Raw genomic sequence first — 15,113 nt, 5'->3', positions numbered from 1 at the left:
TAAATATAGAATATAAAAATGATAAAGATGTTTTAAGGTGGGTCCATTAGTGGCAAAGGGTAGTAAATATAGGAAAATAAGAAGAGTAAAAGTGTACAAAAAGCACAATAGGGCATTAAATTGTGGACAAATTTTTAAAGGCAAGTAGGGCATTAAATTGTGGACGGAGGGAGTATCATTTTTTCTCCACTATCAATACACTTTACAACTTTTTATTAAAACTCGTGTCGTCCCCAAAGAATAAGTCATTTCAGGGACGGAGGGAATATATCTTTTTCTATTTTTTTAGTGGGAAAATAAGTAAAACATGTATTTTGTTTTACATATATGTTTTTAATTATAACAGTTCAGAATGTAATAAAGTGAAGGAAAATATATTGATATTCATTTTATAACTTTTTTTAAAAAATAATGTTGATGAATAATTACTTACATTCAGAATGTTTTGATATAACTTTGTAGATGAATAATTACTTACAAATATTAAAAATATAATTTATAGTATGATTTTTTATTTATTTATGTTTTTGTATAAAAATATTTGTTTATTTATTACGATGCATAATACTCTATAATAATAATGTGTAATGTTATTTTTTATTATCAAATAATCTTTAATTTTTTTTATTAATAATAATTATAATTGCACTTTATACAAAATAAAAAATTTAGGTTTTTAAATTCAGATTTTTAGTGTAATTGGTGTGGATTATGTTTAGGGATGTCAATCGGGCCAACTCATCGGATTTCGTGTTATTCGGGTGCGGATTAATCGGGTTGAAAAAAAATTTGGGTTAGAAACTTTCAACCCTAACCCTAAATGTTCGGGTTTCGGGCTAGCTCATCGGGTTAGTCGAGCTCAAAATTTATTTTTTAAAAAATTAACTAATATATTTCTCTTGACAATATTATATTTATAATAAATAAATACACGCATAAATAAGTAAATTTCCAACATCGACTTACCTAATAAAGATATAGAGATGCAACATTTTGGGCAGCGTCATGTATAAGATACTAGCTGATTTGATTTATTTACTGGTTGGTGGTCTACCTAACCCCTCACCCTTGGGTGTTTTATTTTTTCAATATATATATATATATATATATATATATATATATATATATATATTAAATAAGTATCATTTTTTAATTTCTATATCTAAATATTTTATGTTAAGTATTGTACTCCCTCCGTCCCCAAAATAAGTTCCTCTTTGGGGACGGCACGAGTTTTAAGGAAAAATGGTAAAGTGTATTGATAGTGGAGAAAAATATGTTATAATTAATATTGGGAGTGGTGAAAATGTGAAAAAATGTTATAATTAGTATTGGGAGTGGTGAAAAAGTGAAAAATAAGAATAAATAAAGTATTATTAGTGGTGGGGTAGTTGTCCAAAAATGGAAAGAAAGAAAGAGGAACTTATTTGGGGGACGTCCCAAAAAGGAAAAATAGGAACTTATTTCAGGGACGGAGGGAGTATTAAAAATACAGAGAAGTGAAATTATGAGACTTTATAATATTTTAATTTTTATCTAAATATTTTATCTTAAGTATTCGGGTTTTGGGCTAGCTCATCGGGTTAGTCGGGCCGACTCTATTGGGTGCTGGGCTATTCGGTTACGGGCTAGTCGAATTGTACTTTTTATCGAGTTGAAAATTTGCAACTCTAACCCTCTCAGATTGACGGATTAATCGAGTCAGCCCACGGATTTCGGGCTGGATTGACATCCCTAATTATATTATTTTATTTTTAGTCTAAATGTCTCATTCATGTGAATATCATTGTCTAATGTCTATTTTCATAGATCCATTACTTTGAATGACTGTTGGTTTGATTCACCCAACTTTTAGTTAAATCCGTATTGGTCCCTTGTTCATAAATAAACCAAAATACAATTTAATTTAAAATATTTTGATTGAACAAGAATAGGAAAATATATACTCTTTTTGTCCTTATAAAATGTATTGAATTTACCATTTTAATTATCTGTCCTCGTAAAATGTATCCAGTTTATTTTAATAATTTTTTCACTCACAATAAAGTGAAACTCTTATTCCACTGACAACATATTCAACTACTTTATTAAAATATGTGTCATTTACAAATGAATAACTTTGATGAGATAAGAGGGAGTAAAACAAAAGATCTAGCAAGTCAAATTTAGGCTTGCAATGCTGGACTCAACTGGCCATGAGTCAAATTTGGATTCTCATTATCAATCCAAACACACCCATTTTTCTGGATAATTTACTTGTTGGGCCCTTCCCAGCTTCCCTTAATAAAATTTCATTGTCTACTTTCCAAAATAATACTACTTCTTTCGTTATATAAAAATAATTATAGTTTTCTTTTTTTTGGATGTCTACAAAAAATAAACATATCCCATAATAAATTATTCTTCATATATTAATTTATTTACCTATTCTACCACATAGAATCATCTCTCCACTCACAATATAATTAATTATCATTATTAATGTGACATTCGGAACAAAAGTAAGGAGTGATCGCCGATGCACAAGGCACGGACAAAGAGCGGTTTCTATAAGTGCTTCGAAGCGGAGGGGTACATGAACGAACCGAAACACACCCGAACGAGAGGAATTTCGAGAATATGTTGGAATGAGACGACATATTCAATGAGAGCTTAAAGGATTTGATTATACTACTCATACCAGCAATATGCATCTTTTTTTTTATGCTCATATGGAATAAATTCCAAGGTTTAGCGTGCTTTTGTCTTGAATCAATTTCAGGATAGGTGACCCCCTGAGAAGTTTCTCGGTGAACGTGTGAGTGAGGGTGACTCCCTGGAAAGTTTCTCGGGGTGCGTGTGAATGAGGACAAAATACATTAGAAAAGACTCTGTGTTGATTTGTGGGACAACAATCAAGTCTGATGCCGAGCTGTTACAATTAACACTATTTTATGGTGGAACATTTTCTTCATTTATAACATAACTACTCAACTACTTTTATTAAAATATGTGTCACTCTCTCCTATTACTGTATTATTTTTACAGGACGGATGAAGTGCGTAATTATCCACATGTTCTTTTTCTTTCTCTCTATCTATCTAAAGCCTCTTGATTAAAAGATAATTAAAATATTAATAAATGTATTATTTTATCCCTGTAATTGAAAATGTTAATCTTTATAAGTTTAATTTAATCCTTATAACCTCATAAATTTTAAATAAACAAAACCACGTGAAGTTCCATAAATTTAGCCCCCACAAATGTGTAGAAAGTAAAAATGTACAATGCACTTCTCTCATCTCTGCGAGAGAACAATATCTATACTATATTAAAACAGCAGTTTTCAATTAGAAATTGATTTCAAATCAATTTGAAATTGATTTGAATGGCAATTTTGATAATACTTTTAATATGAAGGTTAAAAAAAATTATTAACACCACTAACTCATTTCACACGTTCACACTAATTCAACAAAAATATATTAATTACTTAGAAAATACTATTCAAATATATTTATTCAATTTGATTTTCTTTTAAATTCATCAACTTTAATTTATAAAAAAATATTCAATATGGATGTTAAATTAAAGATAATGACGATATCTTTAATTTGATGTAAAAATTATAAAAAATAAATTTAAAACCAATTAGTTATTATAGTTTAAAGTCACCAAATTATTTTTTTCTCTCTCCTCTCTCTTCTCTCCTCTATCATCTCCTCTCTCACTTCTCATTTTTTAAAATTCACGGTTCTTTCATTCCTTTTTCCATATTTTTTTATTTTATTTTTTATGTTTTTACTATAGATCAGTATTTTTTATATTTTACTATTTATATTTTTATTATATCAGTTTAATGCAATTACAATGATGAAACTTATATTTGTTCATTTTAGAAATCTTTAGCTTAAAAATATTTTTTTAAATGTCAACTTTATATTAATATAAATTTGTAGATAAATAACTAATATATAGTATATCTTAAAAATCGAATTTTTAAGCTTCAAAATTACTCATTGGAAAATCAGTAATTAGAGAACCATTATCGATTTTCTTTAAAAATAAAAAATAAAAGTAAATTGAAGAGTTTAATTTTTTAGTAGCACATTTATTTAAATTTACTGAAATTGTATACATTTTATTTTGGAAAATGAACGACACATATCTCATGTTAAACCCTTTATTTTTTCACTTTCCAATTGAAAAAAAAAATGTATACATTGTAACTTTATTTTAAAATTTGAGCATAAACAAAATATATTAATTACATAGAAAACACATTAATTATCGTATACATTGTAACATTTTTATTTATTTATTTAAATTATCGTTCAATTTCGATGATGGTCGTGCATCGCACGAGCGGGCACATACTAGTATGATGATAAGAAGAAGTAACTATTTGGATGATAAATTAATTCCGCAGAAGCAGAGTTTGCTCATAGTTGCCAAAAGAAATTACGAGTCAATATAAAGTTTAATAATTAATTATTAGAGTTATTATTGAAAATTAATTATTAGAGTTGATAAATTCAGAATTAAACTATTTAATTTTTAAAACTTCAATTTTTAGTTATAAAAAAATGAATTATAATTTATTACAGTATAGTAAATTTTATGTAAATAAAAAAATTAGATAGTACCACATGAATGAGACATTTACACTAAAAATAAAATAGTTCACGTGCTGAATCCGTATAAGAAAAATGTGAATGGTTTATTCAAAACATTTGTCCACGTTATCAAGTCTTATCCAATTTGTTGTGGACGAAATTTGAAGATGGTAGATGGATAAATGAATCCAATTTAAACGTGCAGGTAATTTAAAGTAGTTGGGACTCATCAATGTTGATGCAGACATAAAGCTATATATATTTAAAAAAAATTATGTGATCATTCGTTATCGAAAAAATTATTGCAAAAAGTTTTCATGCAAAAATTTGTATTAATTTTTTTTACATAGAAATAAATATTTGCGTGATAATGGACTCAAACTTGAGACCTTTAATCAAATATATTAATCAATAGTATAACATTAAGCCAACACACCTACACAAAACTCATTGATTTTGAGCTACAAAATTAGCAAAAAACATAAATGAAAGAAAAAAAAATATTTATATCGTGCACAACAATTATATTCTTTAAAGTGTGCAGTGTGAACTCAAAGTACTATAAGTGTGCAGTGTGAACTCAAAGTACTATTAGTTCACATGAAACATGTACTCCCTCCATCACATTTTTTTATTTCTTTATTTGGACGTCTCATTTCAATAAGTTAATTTTTAAAATGAAAAGTCAATACATAACAAATATTATCACATAACTCATTATTTACATCAATGTCATTGTACCCTACATATAATTATATTTTCTTTATTTATCTCTCCTCTTTGAACAAATATATCATAAAAAAAAATAGTTATTTTCTCTCTCATATTTTATTATAAACCTATTCATTTTATTAACATCCGTGTTGAAGTCCAATGGCCTATTGAATTGAGACAGAGTGAGTATGTATGTGTACTTTAGCAATGCCAAAATCGCTTGTATATGTAGCTAATTATGTATATGTCCTTGTTCAATTTATTGTGGATGGAATTTGACGAGCCAAAACATGTGCCAGTAAAGCAGAGAAGGATTGTTGATGTATACAGAGATATTTTTTTTCTCGAGAGGTAGCTAGACAGAGCTTTAGTATCTATAAATAGAGTTGAGAAGAAACCTTCTCATCACACCAAAATCATTTACTCTCCTTCTTCTCAATTTCAGAAATCTTCTCACTCTCCTCTGCTTTGATTTTCGGTAAGTCTTAGTTATAGAATAGAATATCATGACTCTTTGTTATATTTGTTTCGATATTCGTTTTACATTGTAATCGTCTTAGTTTATTACTTCTCAATATTAATCATAATTATTAAAATGTAATTAGGATATATGGACGATATTGTCCCTCTAGCTATGAAAACTCATAGTACTCCGTCCGTTTACGAAAATATGATATATAATTTGTCATTTTGGTTTGTCCATGAAAATATGTCGTAATCTATTTTTAGTAATAATTTGACTAATTTGTGGGCCCTTACTTCACTCACTAACTTAATTTATTTTTTCTACTTTTCTTGTTTAAGAGCCTCTTTCACAGCTCACCAAATAATCAACAAAAGTTTTCTTAAAATTTAGTGTCACTCTCTCTTAAGTTATATTTTCGTGGACAGAGAGTATTTCATAATCATTGAGGATAGTGCTATTTTTGGCTCTTAACCTATAATAACATTTTTATATAATATGTGACTTGATGCGATGTTCACTTGTTCAGTCGAGAAAAAATCGCCATCGATAGTCCCTTTCATGGTTAATTAATCATAAGATTCTGAATTGAGTTAACCTTAAGTAGCTACCCTTGACCAAAAATCAAAGCACGTAGGCTAAAATAGTATTAACAGTCTAGAAAATTAGTACATTGCTTAATTTGTTTTGATTTGTATGAATTGGGTAGTGAGTTTCTTGATACAACAAGAATGGCATTGGTATTGATAGAATTAAATTAATTAATATATATATATATTTTTGGTGAAATTAAGGAAACAATATGGCATCCGTGGTTCCAAAGTCGATGGCGGTGAAGTCAAATTATTACAACACGAGAGGATATTTCCACTTCAAGGAGGAGGATGGGTCGGTAGGTCTGGGGGAGGAGAGCGTGTTCAGCACGCTCGCCAAGGTGGAAGTGGAGCCCGCCAAAAGCAACGCCAACTACGTCCACCTGCGATTTTCCCATTTCAACAGATACTGGCAACGGAAATCCGACGGCAGCTGGTTCATCGCCGCCGAATCCAACCAGCCCGAAGAAGACACCACCAACCCCTCGTGCACGCTCTTCGAGCCCATCAAGGTGCCCGACGACGATCCCGCCGGCGCCGGTTTCTTCTACTTGATCCACGTCCAGAGCGGAGGCCGCCTGCTCATAGACAACGACACCTTCGTCTTCTACGTCGAATTCAATCCCAAAAGTTACCAAGGCTATCTAAAAGCTGCGGATATGGATGCGCTGGTTAAGCTCCCTCCACTCGTCGCATTCAAAGGACTCACCGGCTTCGTCAAAGGCTTCAGAGTCGACGTCCGCAACTTCCTGCAGGTCTCATCCTACGATCGCAACGAAGCCTTCTCGCGCCACCAGGTGAGGCTGATGCCCGACGGACATGTCCGATTGCTCTGCGAAGGTTGGGGCCTGTGGTGGCGCCTCGGGGCCGACGACTGGATCATGGGCGATGCCACCGACGAGAACGCGGCCGGGACTCTCTTCTGGCCGCTCAAAATCGACGGCGCCACCATCGCTCTTCAAAACCAAAGCAACGGCAATTTTTGCCGCCGTCTCGTCGTCCCCGGCAGCGTCTTCACCGATAGCCTGAGCGCGTCGGAATCCGCTCCTTCGAGGCAGGCGGGACTGCAGGTGGAGGAGCTGGTGGCGGAGAGGAAGATATCCAACGTGAAATTTCTGATGGAATACGCTCGCGTATTCGACTTGGAGCCTTACACGGCGTGGAAGTCCGAGATTCCTAACGACACCGACCAGGATGCTAACATGGCGGTGGTGATCACGTATGAGGACTCGAGAAGTTACAGTTTTGGGCGGAGCTACACATTTCCGGCGGGGGTGCCCACCACCATCGAAGCCGACCTGCCATTCGTTGGCCTAGGAGCTGCTATTGCGCCATCTGATTATCGGATAAGTGCGCCGCTGCAGTGGAACGCCGCCAACACGATGACGAGCACCGTTCAGGCTACGGGTTTTATTCCGGTGCCGGCGAGGCATAAGGCTGAGGTTCAATATTTGGGAACGAGAGCCACCTGCAGTATTCCCTTCACCTACACTCAGTCTGACAAGAGCTCCGCCCCCAGCGGCGCAACCTCTGAAACTCTTCAGATTGATGGTATTTACACTGCCGTCAGTTGTTTCCAATTCAACTTTAACATCATAAATTTTAAGGACCTTTAAACTAAGTCCAGGCGAGGGTTTTTTTCATCAACTTCTTCCAACTTGCTTTTTTCCCTCCTAATAATATGAATGTATCTTTGTTGTATTGTTTTATCCTCGTAATAATATATTTGGGGTGTGTTTGTTTTGAGGCATGAGTAAGGGATAAGCTACATTTACCACTTTATACCTCGTTTGCTTTGATGTATGAATAAGGCAAACATACCCTTGTTGTATTGTTTTATTGTATTGTTAAGTACTACTCATTTAATTGTGCTTTTTTTTTTGCTGAAATTTAATTGTGCTTTCTAACATAATATAATTCACACATATATACTGGAGTATCTATATATATATATATATATATATATATATATATATATATATATATATGTTGTGAAATTTAGATCACCTTGAGATCTTAACAACGATCAAACCTCGTGATCGACAACTTCATGAACAGTAGAAACACAGGTCACCACCATATACTTGAACAAGATGTTCAATTATAGTACTCCCTCCGTCCCATGAAGCATGACCTATTTCTTTTCGACACGAGAATTAAAAAATTGGTATTTTGTGTGTTAAGTGTGGTAGGTGAAAACGTGAATAAAGGATAAATTGTTTGCTATTTTTAGAAACAGGTCAAGCTTCGTGGGACAAAATGAAAAGGAAATTGGGTCATGCTTCGTGAGACGGAGGGAGTACGATCAAAGAAACAAACGAAAAGAGAAATGTAAATACTATTATTCTTTACCTCTAATGTGGACAGGAACAACACGAGATATCTATATTCGAATAACATATTACAGTTTCAGCAAAATATTTATATATGGCTTAATTTATTTTGGGAATTTTGAGATCTTTTACATTGTTTCCTTTGCTAATGGCTGCTTTCTCTTCCTAGTACAATATTAATTGTGCATTTTTGTGCTAAAACTTGCATTAGATTATCTTATAGAATCTTGAAACATTGAAACAATTAATCAACACAATATACATATGAATACAAACAAACAATGGGGCTGAAAACTGCATCATCTCATTAAATTGATCAAATAATACTACTCCCTTCGTCCGCGATATCGTTTCCACATTGTGGGCGGCACGAATTTTAAAAAAAGTGATGGATAGTGAGTGGAATTTGGATCCCACTATTTTTGTGAGTGAAAGTTTGTAGACCCTACTTCTATAAATGGAAGTGGAAACGATATCGCGGACAGATGAAGTAATATACAAACGCCTTCTGTAACAAAGATTCATGTTTTTAGCTCGATTTTATCTCGAACTCATCAAACATTAAAAGCCTCTTCACGTGCCTATAAAAAGAATTGGGGCTATACAGCTTTTTGCGGAATTATATCTGCATAAACACGTTTCTTTATCATATTATGATAGGGGCTATAAATATTCTCAAATAACGATTGAAATTAAGTTATTCGCGTTTATTCTTTTAGATTTACCTAAATAAAATTGTTAATTTAATTTAATTTAATTTAATTTGAAAATGATGAAATATAAGACTAAATAGTAAATTTTTAATTACTTCCTCCGTCCCATTACAAATGTCTCATTACTTTTGGACACGAAGATTAAGAAATGTGTAGAAAGTAAATAAAGTGGGTTGGTGGAAATTATTTAAATATTAGATATAGAGATAGAATATATATTGTCAAACACGTACTACAAAAAAAATTCCACTAGTGACATGAGGTTTGGTAGCTATTATGTGTGTCATAAAAATTAGTGACATTTGATGATGTAACTAATTATTAATAGTTATACTTTTAAACTCCACTAATTTTTGTGACACCAATATTAGCTATCAAGCCTTATGTCACTAGTAAAAAAAATTATAATGAAAGAAATGAGATATTTTTAATAAGATATCCCATTATAAAAAGTGGAACATTTATAATGGAACCGAATCTATACTATATTAAAAAAGGAGTTCTTAATTCCAAATTGATTTCAAATCAATTTGAAATTGATTTGAATGGCAATTTTGAAAATATATTCAACATGAAGGTTACAAATAAATTATCCCACTCACCCCACTATCTCACTTACACATTAACTCATTCAAAAATTCAAATAAATCCACTAATATATTACTCCATAAAACTAACGAGCAATTATCAAAACTAAATTTGAATGGTCTTTTATTTGATTTTATATGTATATCCATATTCACAAATTATAAATTCAAATTGATACTCTAAATAATGCACATGCTATAGATAATTAGGTAGAAAAATTAGATTGTATATTCGAAGAAGTATTTTACTATAAATTAAAAGATGGGCACTTGTATTACCGTAATTCACTTATATATATATATATATATATATATATATATATAATGTATATTCAGTGAAAATGCTTTAGATATAATATTTTTTATGGTGAAAATTATCACATAATTCATATTAGAATTTGACGATCTAATTTAGAACATTCATTTTTATCAGAATAACCTCATTTATCATAAGTTTATGCATAAAAGACAATTCAAATGTATTTCATTGTTTTTATTACCATAATTATGAATTTAATGTGTATTATATGAAATTTGAAATATTTTTCTACCAAGAAAAAAATCAAATGAATTTAAATGGAATGGTAAATTATATCAAAGAAATGATGATGGACACTATTCTTAGTTGGCAGGTGATTACATAAATAATTTGAAATAATTTATTTGTTTTAGTTCTTATGTTAATTTATTGATTTTTATACATGGTTTGTTTCATATAAAATTTATCATATTATAACTTTGATTATAATTTTATTCATAAGTTTGTTGGCCATGATATTTTTTAATTAATCATTATCAATTATCGTCATAATTTGTTCTGTGAAATTAAATGAACATAATTATTTGATATTAATTCAAGCAAATGCCGAATTAGTGGATAAAAACTTTTCTTCCACAAATGGTGAATCGTTCGAAGATGGTGGACTTATTGATTTAAATATTGAAGAAATGCCTAACAAAGGTATTGCATAAACATTACAAAAATTCTTTTTTTATATATTTTTACTTAAATTTGTTAATCCATTTTTAACACTAATCTTGAAAATTAATGGGAAATGAGTAATTAATTTGCAATTTTTAGACGCTAACTGATGCATTATCTGATATACATATTATATTCAAAAAAATGCAATGATTGTTAGTTGGATACACTATACATAGTAATGTTAGATGCACAATTTGTCTACTCAATTTTAAAGAAATAAATTATATCGACGGAAATGTTGATTCAACATTGGCGGATTCGTAGGAGAGTAATTTGTTCTTCGACATAAATATCGAAATCAGTACGATATTTATTTTTTAATTGCACTTTTTTTCTAACATGTAATTAAATGTAATTTTTGGATAACAGTCGATGGGGAAATAAACTTTTCCGATATGCAAAATCTAGGTGGTATGTTTATTAGTTTACAATTAATTTTTATTATTTTAATGTTTGGTTTAACATTTATATGAAAATACTCTACATATATTCTACAAGTATTTGTACTTGTAAATTTTCAAATATTTATAACTATTATAATTGATTTACTATTTATAATATATATACAAAATTATTTTCGTGCATCGCACGAGGGAAAGTACTAGTATTATTTTAAATAGGGGTTATAATAAATAAAATGGACGCGGGGAATAGAAGGGGGTTATAAAAAATAAAATGGACGCGGGGAATAGAAGGGGGTTATAATAGAATCACCCAATTCCTAAAAGCATGATTTCTTAATCCTAGGTGGTCCTAATTCTATGTGGACCTGATTTTAAAAGACGAAGACAACTCGTTGGATCAAGGTCCCAACTCCCAATCCATATATGGTCCCATTATATGCTTGTAATAAGAGTTTGATGTAGTCAAGAGCGTACATCTGACATGATTTAATTTTTTCTGTTTTAGTCTTGTCCTGTGCCCGTTTGCCAATTGCTAGCTGCTGTGCAATCGTCGTTGTGCTCTTACATCATTGTGTCCAGGTTAGTGTTTTATTTATTTGAAATTGCCGGTGGGGGAGAGGCAGAAATACATGTTTATTTATTTGAAATTGCCGGTGGGGAGAGGCAAAGATGTATATCTATTTATTTGAAATTGCCGGTGGGGGAGAGAGGCAAATATGCATATCTATTTATTTGAAATTGCCGGTGGGGGAGAGGCAAAGATGCATGTTTTTATATTTGAACACATCAATATATGCTCTCTTTTGAGGAAATATTTTAATTTGACTTATACATTATTTATGTTTCTTTAAAACCGTTGGTGGGAATTGGGAATGAGTTTTTTTTTTTTTGGAGGAAATACGCATTCATAGATAACATTAAGTTATATTATCTAGAAAGCTTTTAAGTGTCATAATAAACACCAAATACTATTATCTAAAAGACTTTTGATGACTAGGAAATATGAGTTTTGATCGAGGGTGGATGTATAGACTTCAAATTCAAATGTTGTAGAAAGCTTTTACATGGGATGGGGAAGTTTACAGCTCGGACGTCATTCGTAAGACATGGATCTCACAAGCTAGGCATGCTTATAAAGATTTTGTCCATGGATGTAAGGTTATTATCGATGAAGGGAGCAGACCTCAATTTCTTCACAAAGACATTGTTACAAAGTGGAAGGAATATTGGGCGGCACCTGAATTCCAAGTTAAGTCGCAGCAGGCGAGCAAGAATCGTCGATCTGAGCCTGCTGGTCCAGGTACAGGGATATCTATCCACTATGGAGGCTCTCGCAGTGCTATTAGTCATGCTGAGCATGTGGTAAGTTATTGCAAACGTGTTTTTATCTTTGTAAAAAATTCAATAATTCAATAATTTAATTTTGAATCATCTTTCTTTATTACAGGCTCGAGAGAAGAACATTTCTATCGCATATGCACATTATGATACTTTCATGAGGATGCACTTTAAGAAAGGACAGTTCGATGGACGGGCACAGACTCAGGGTGTAAGTAATATGAACATTTTAATTATTCTAAGCATTTAATTCTATTTTATCACATTTTAAGTTGTTTGTAATGCATCTAAATGTAGCTTGAGATACATAGTCGAGTTGAGGAGTTACGCTCTACTCTTGGACGAGATGTCACTCCAGATGAGGTCAGTCAGATCTATAGGGAGGTGGTGACGCCAGATCCGAAGGGGCGGAGACTCGGATTGGGCATTATGTCTCAGATGCGTTCCACTGGTTCGACGAGCACTCATTCGACGTGCTCGTCTCAATTTCCTTCAGCAGCAGTCTCAGCTCAGATTGCACAGCTCCAGACAGAGTTAGAGCATACACAACAGAGAGAGGCTACTCTACAGGCTGAGGTGCAGGAGCAATGACGAAAAGAAGCAGAAATGGAGGCTGAGGTGCAGGAGCGACGGCGAAAAGAAGCAGAAATGGAGGCTGAGGTGCAGGAGCGACGACGAAAAGAAGCAGAAATGGAGACTAGGCAGTTGGAAATGCAACAACAAATTTCTCAGCTTATGAAATTCTTCCAATCATCCTCAGGGTCGTTCCCCCGTTCCTCGTCTCCACCCTAAATACATGTTTTGTACTTATTATATATTGTTATTAGATTTTTATTTAGATCTTTATGAATTTATTACACTAACAGGTATCCTTTATGATATTTTATTAGTTTGATTTTGAGATGATTATTAATTTAAATATTGCATTGATTTTGTATTTATTAGAAACAGGTTTTACTGTGAAATATTAAAAAAATAAAAATAAAAAGTATATATATTGCTACGGTTTTACTACTGAATACTAAAAACAATGCCGGTATGTAGCTACGGTTTTGCTACGGAATATTAAAAAAAATAAAAAAATACTATATATAGCTACAGTTTTACTACGGAAGGTTAAAAAAAATAAAAAAAATACCTATATGTAGCTACGGTTTTGCTACGGATTATTAAAAAAATATAAAAGAAATCTATATATAGCTACGGTTTTACTACGGAAAGTTAAAAAAAATAAAAAAAAATACCTATATGTAGCTACGGTTTTGCTACGGATTATTAAAAAAATATAAAAGAAATCTATATATAGCTACGGTTTTACTACAGAAAGTTAAAAAAAATAAAAAAATACCTATATGTAGCTACGGTTTTGCTACGGATTATTAAAAAAATATAAAAGAAATCTATATATAGCTACGGTTTTACTACGGAAAGTTAAAAAAAATAAAAAAATACCTATATGTAGCTACGGTTTTGCTACGGATTATTAAAAAAATATAAAAGAAATCTATATATAGCTACGGTTTTACTACAGGAAGTTAAAAAAAAATAAAAAAATACCTATATGTAGCTACGGTTTTGCTACGGATTATTAAAAAAATATAAAAGAAATCTATATATAGCTACGGTTTTACTACGGAAAGTTAAAAAAAATAAAAAAATACCTATATGTAGCTACGGTTTTGCTACGGATTATTAAAAAAATATAAAAGAAATCTATATATAGCTACGGTTTTACTACGGAAGGTTAAAAAAAATTAAAAAATACCTATATGTAGCTACGGTTTTGCTACGGATTATTAAAAAAATATAAAAGAAATCTATATATAGCTACGGTTTTACTACGGAAGGTTAAAAAAAATACCTATATGTAGTTACGGTTTTGCTATGGATTATTAAAAAAATATAAAAAGAAATCTATATATAGCTACGGTTTTACTACGGAAGGTAAAAAAATAGAAAAAAAATACCTGTATATAGCTACGGATTATTAAAAAAAATGAAAATAAAATATGTTTATGGTTACGGTTTTATGACGGAATGTAAAAAAATTACAAAAATGAAAAAGTAAAATAACGACGGTATATTCCGTTACTAAACCGTTGTTAAATTTAACGACGGAATATTCCGTAACAGGTGAACAGTACGACCAAGCATATCGCGACGCTTGTCATTCCGTGGTAAATTTTGAAATTTCCGTAGTTAATCATTTTTTGCTACGGTTTAGCTACGGAATTTTCCGTAGTTAATTTCAATTTTTTTTGTAGTGTTATGCTTGAGGCAAATTTTAGTTATAATTTGTTCAAATTAATTAAATACACAGGATCATTCTTAAATTAAGATTATGATATCTAAATTAAAATTAAAAAACTCTTAAATACATTAAACATG

General features: G+C 31.3%; 2 protein-coding genes across 2 annotated transcripts; both read left to right on the top strand.

The window, feature by feature from the left end:
- Positions 1-5,555: 5,555 nt before the first annotated feature.
- Positions 5,556-8,115, top strand: LOC130992053 (uncharacterized). The gene is made up of 2 exons (XM_057916524.1): positions 5,556-5,787; positions 6,567-8,115. The coding sequence occupies exon 2, from the start codon at positions 6,575-6,577 to the stop codon at positions 7,979-7,981; it is 1,407 nt and encodes a 468-aa protein (XP_057772507.1). The 5' UTR covers positions 5,556-5,787; positions 6,567-6,574; the 3' UTR covers positions 7,982-8,115.
- Positions 8,116-11,869: 3,754 nt separating this feature from the next.
- Positions 11,870-13,623, top strand: LOC130992046 (uncharacterized). Its single transcript, XM_057916512.1, has 5 exons — positions 11,870-11,966; positions 12,441-12,749; positions 12,835-12,936; positions 13,023-13,301; positions 13,386-13,623. Exons 3-5 carry the CDS (start codon positions 12,883-12,885, stop codon positions 13,515-13,517), a joined length of 465 nt encoding a protein of 154 aa, XP_057772495.1. The 5' UTR covers positions 11,870-11,966; positions 12,441-12,749; positions 12,835-12,882; the 3' UTR covers positions 13,518-13,623.
- Positions 13,624-15,113: the final 1,490 nt, after the last annotated feature.

This window comes from Salvia miltiorrhiza, chromosome 1 (genome assembly GCF_028751815.1).
Source record: "Salvia miltiorrhiza cultivar Shanhuang (shh) chromosome 1, IMPLAD_Smil_shh, whole genome shotgun sequence".
NCBI lineage: Eukaryota > Viridiplantae > Streptophyta > Magnoliopsida > Lamiales > Lamiaceae > Salvia > Salvia miltiorrhiza.
The sequence above is the reverse complement of the archived record's forward strand: the minus strand, read 5'-3'. Positions and strand labels throughout refer to the sequence as shown.

Excerpts from the sequence above, each read along its gene's own strand:
- LOC130992053 (XM_057916524.1), top strand. The coding sequence starts at position 6,575 with ATGGCATCCGTGGTTCCAAAGTCGATGGCGGTGAAGTCAAATTATTAC.
- LOC130992046 (XM_057916512.1), top strand. The coding sequence starts at position 12,883 with ATGAGGATGCACTTTAAGAAAGGACAGTTCGATGGACGGGCACAGACT. Across the intron at positions 12,937-13,022 it reads GACGGGCACAGACTCAGGGT|CTTGAGATACATAGTCGAGT; the intron begins GTAAGTAATATG and ends ATCTAAATGTAG. Across the intron at positions 13,302-13,385 it reads AGGCTACTCTACAGGCTGAG|GTGCAGGAGCGACGACGAAA; the intron begins GTGCAGGAGCAA and ends ATGGAGGCTGAG.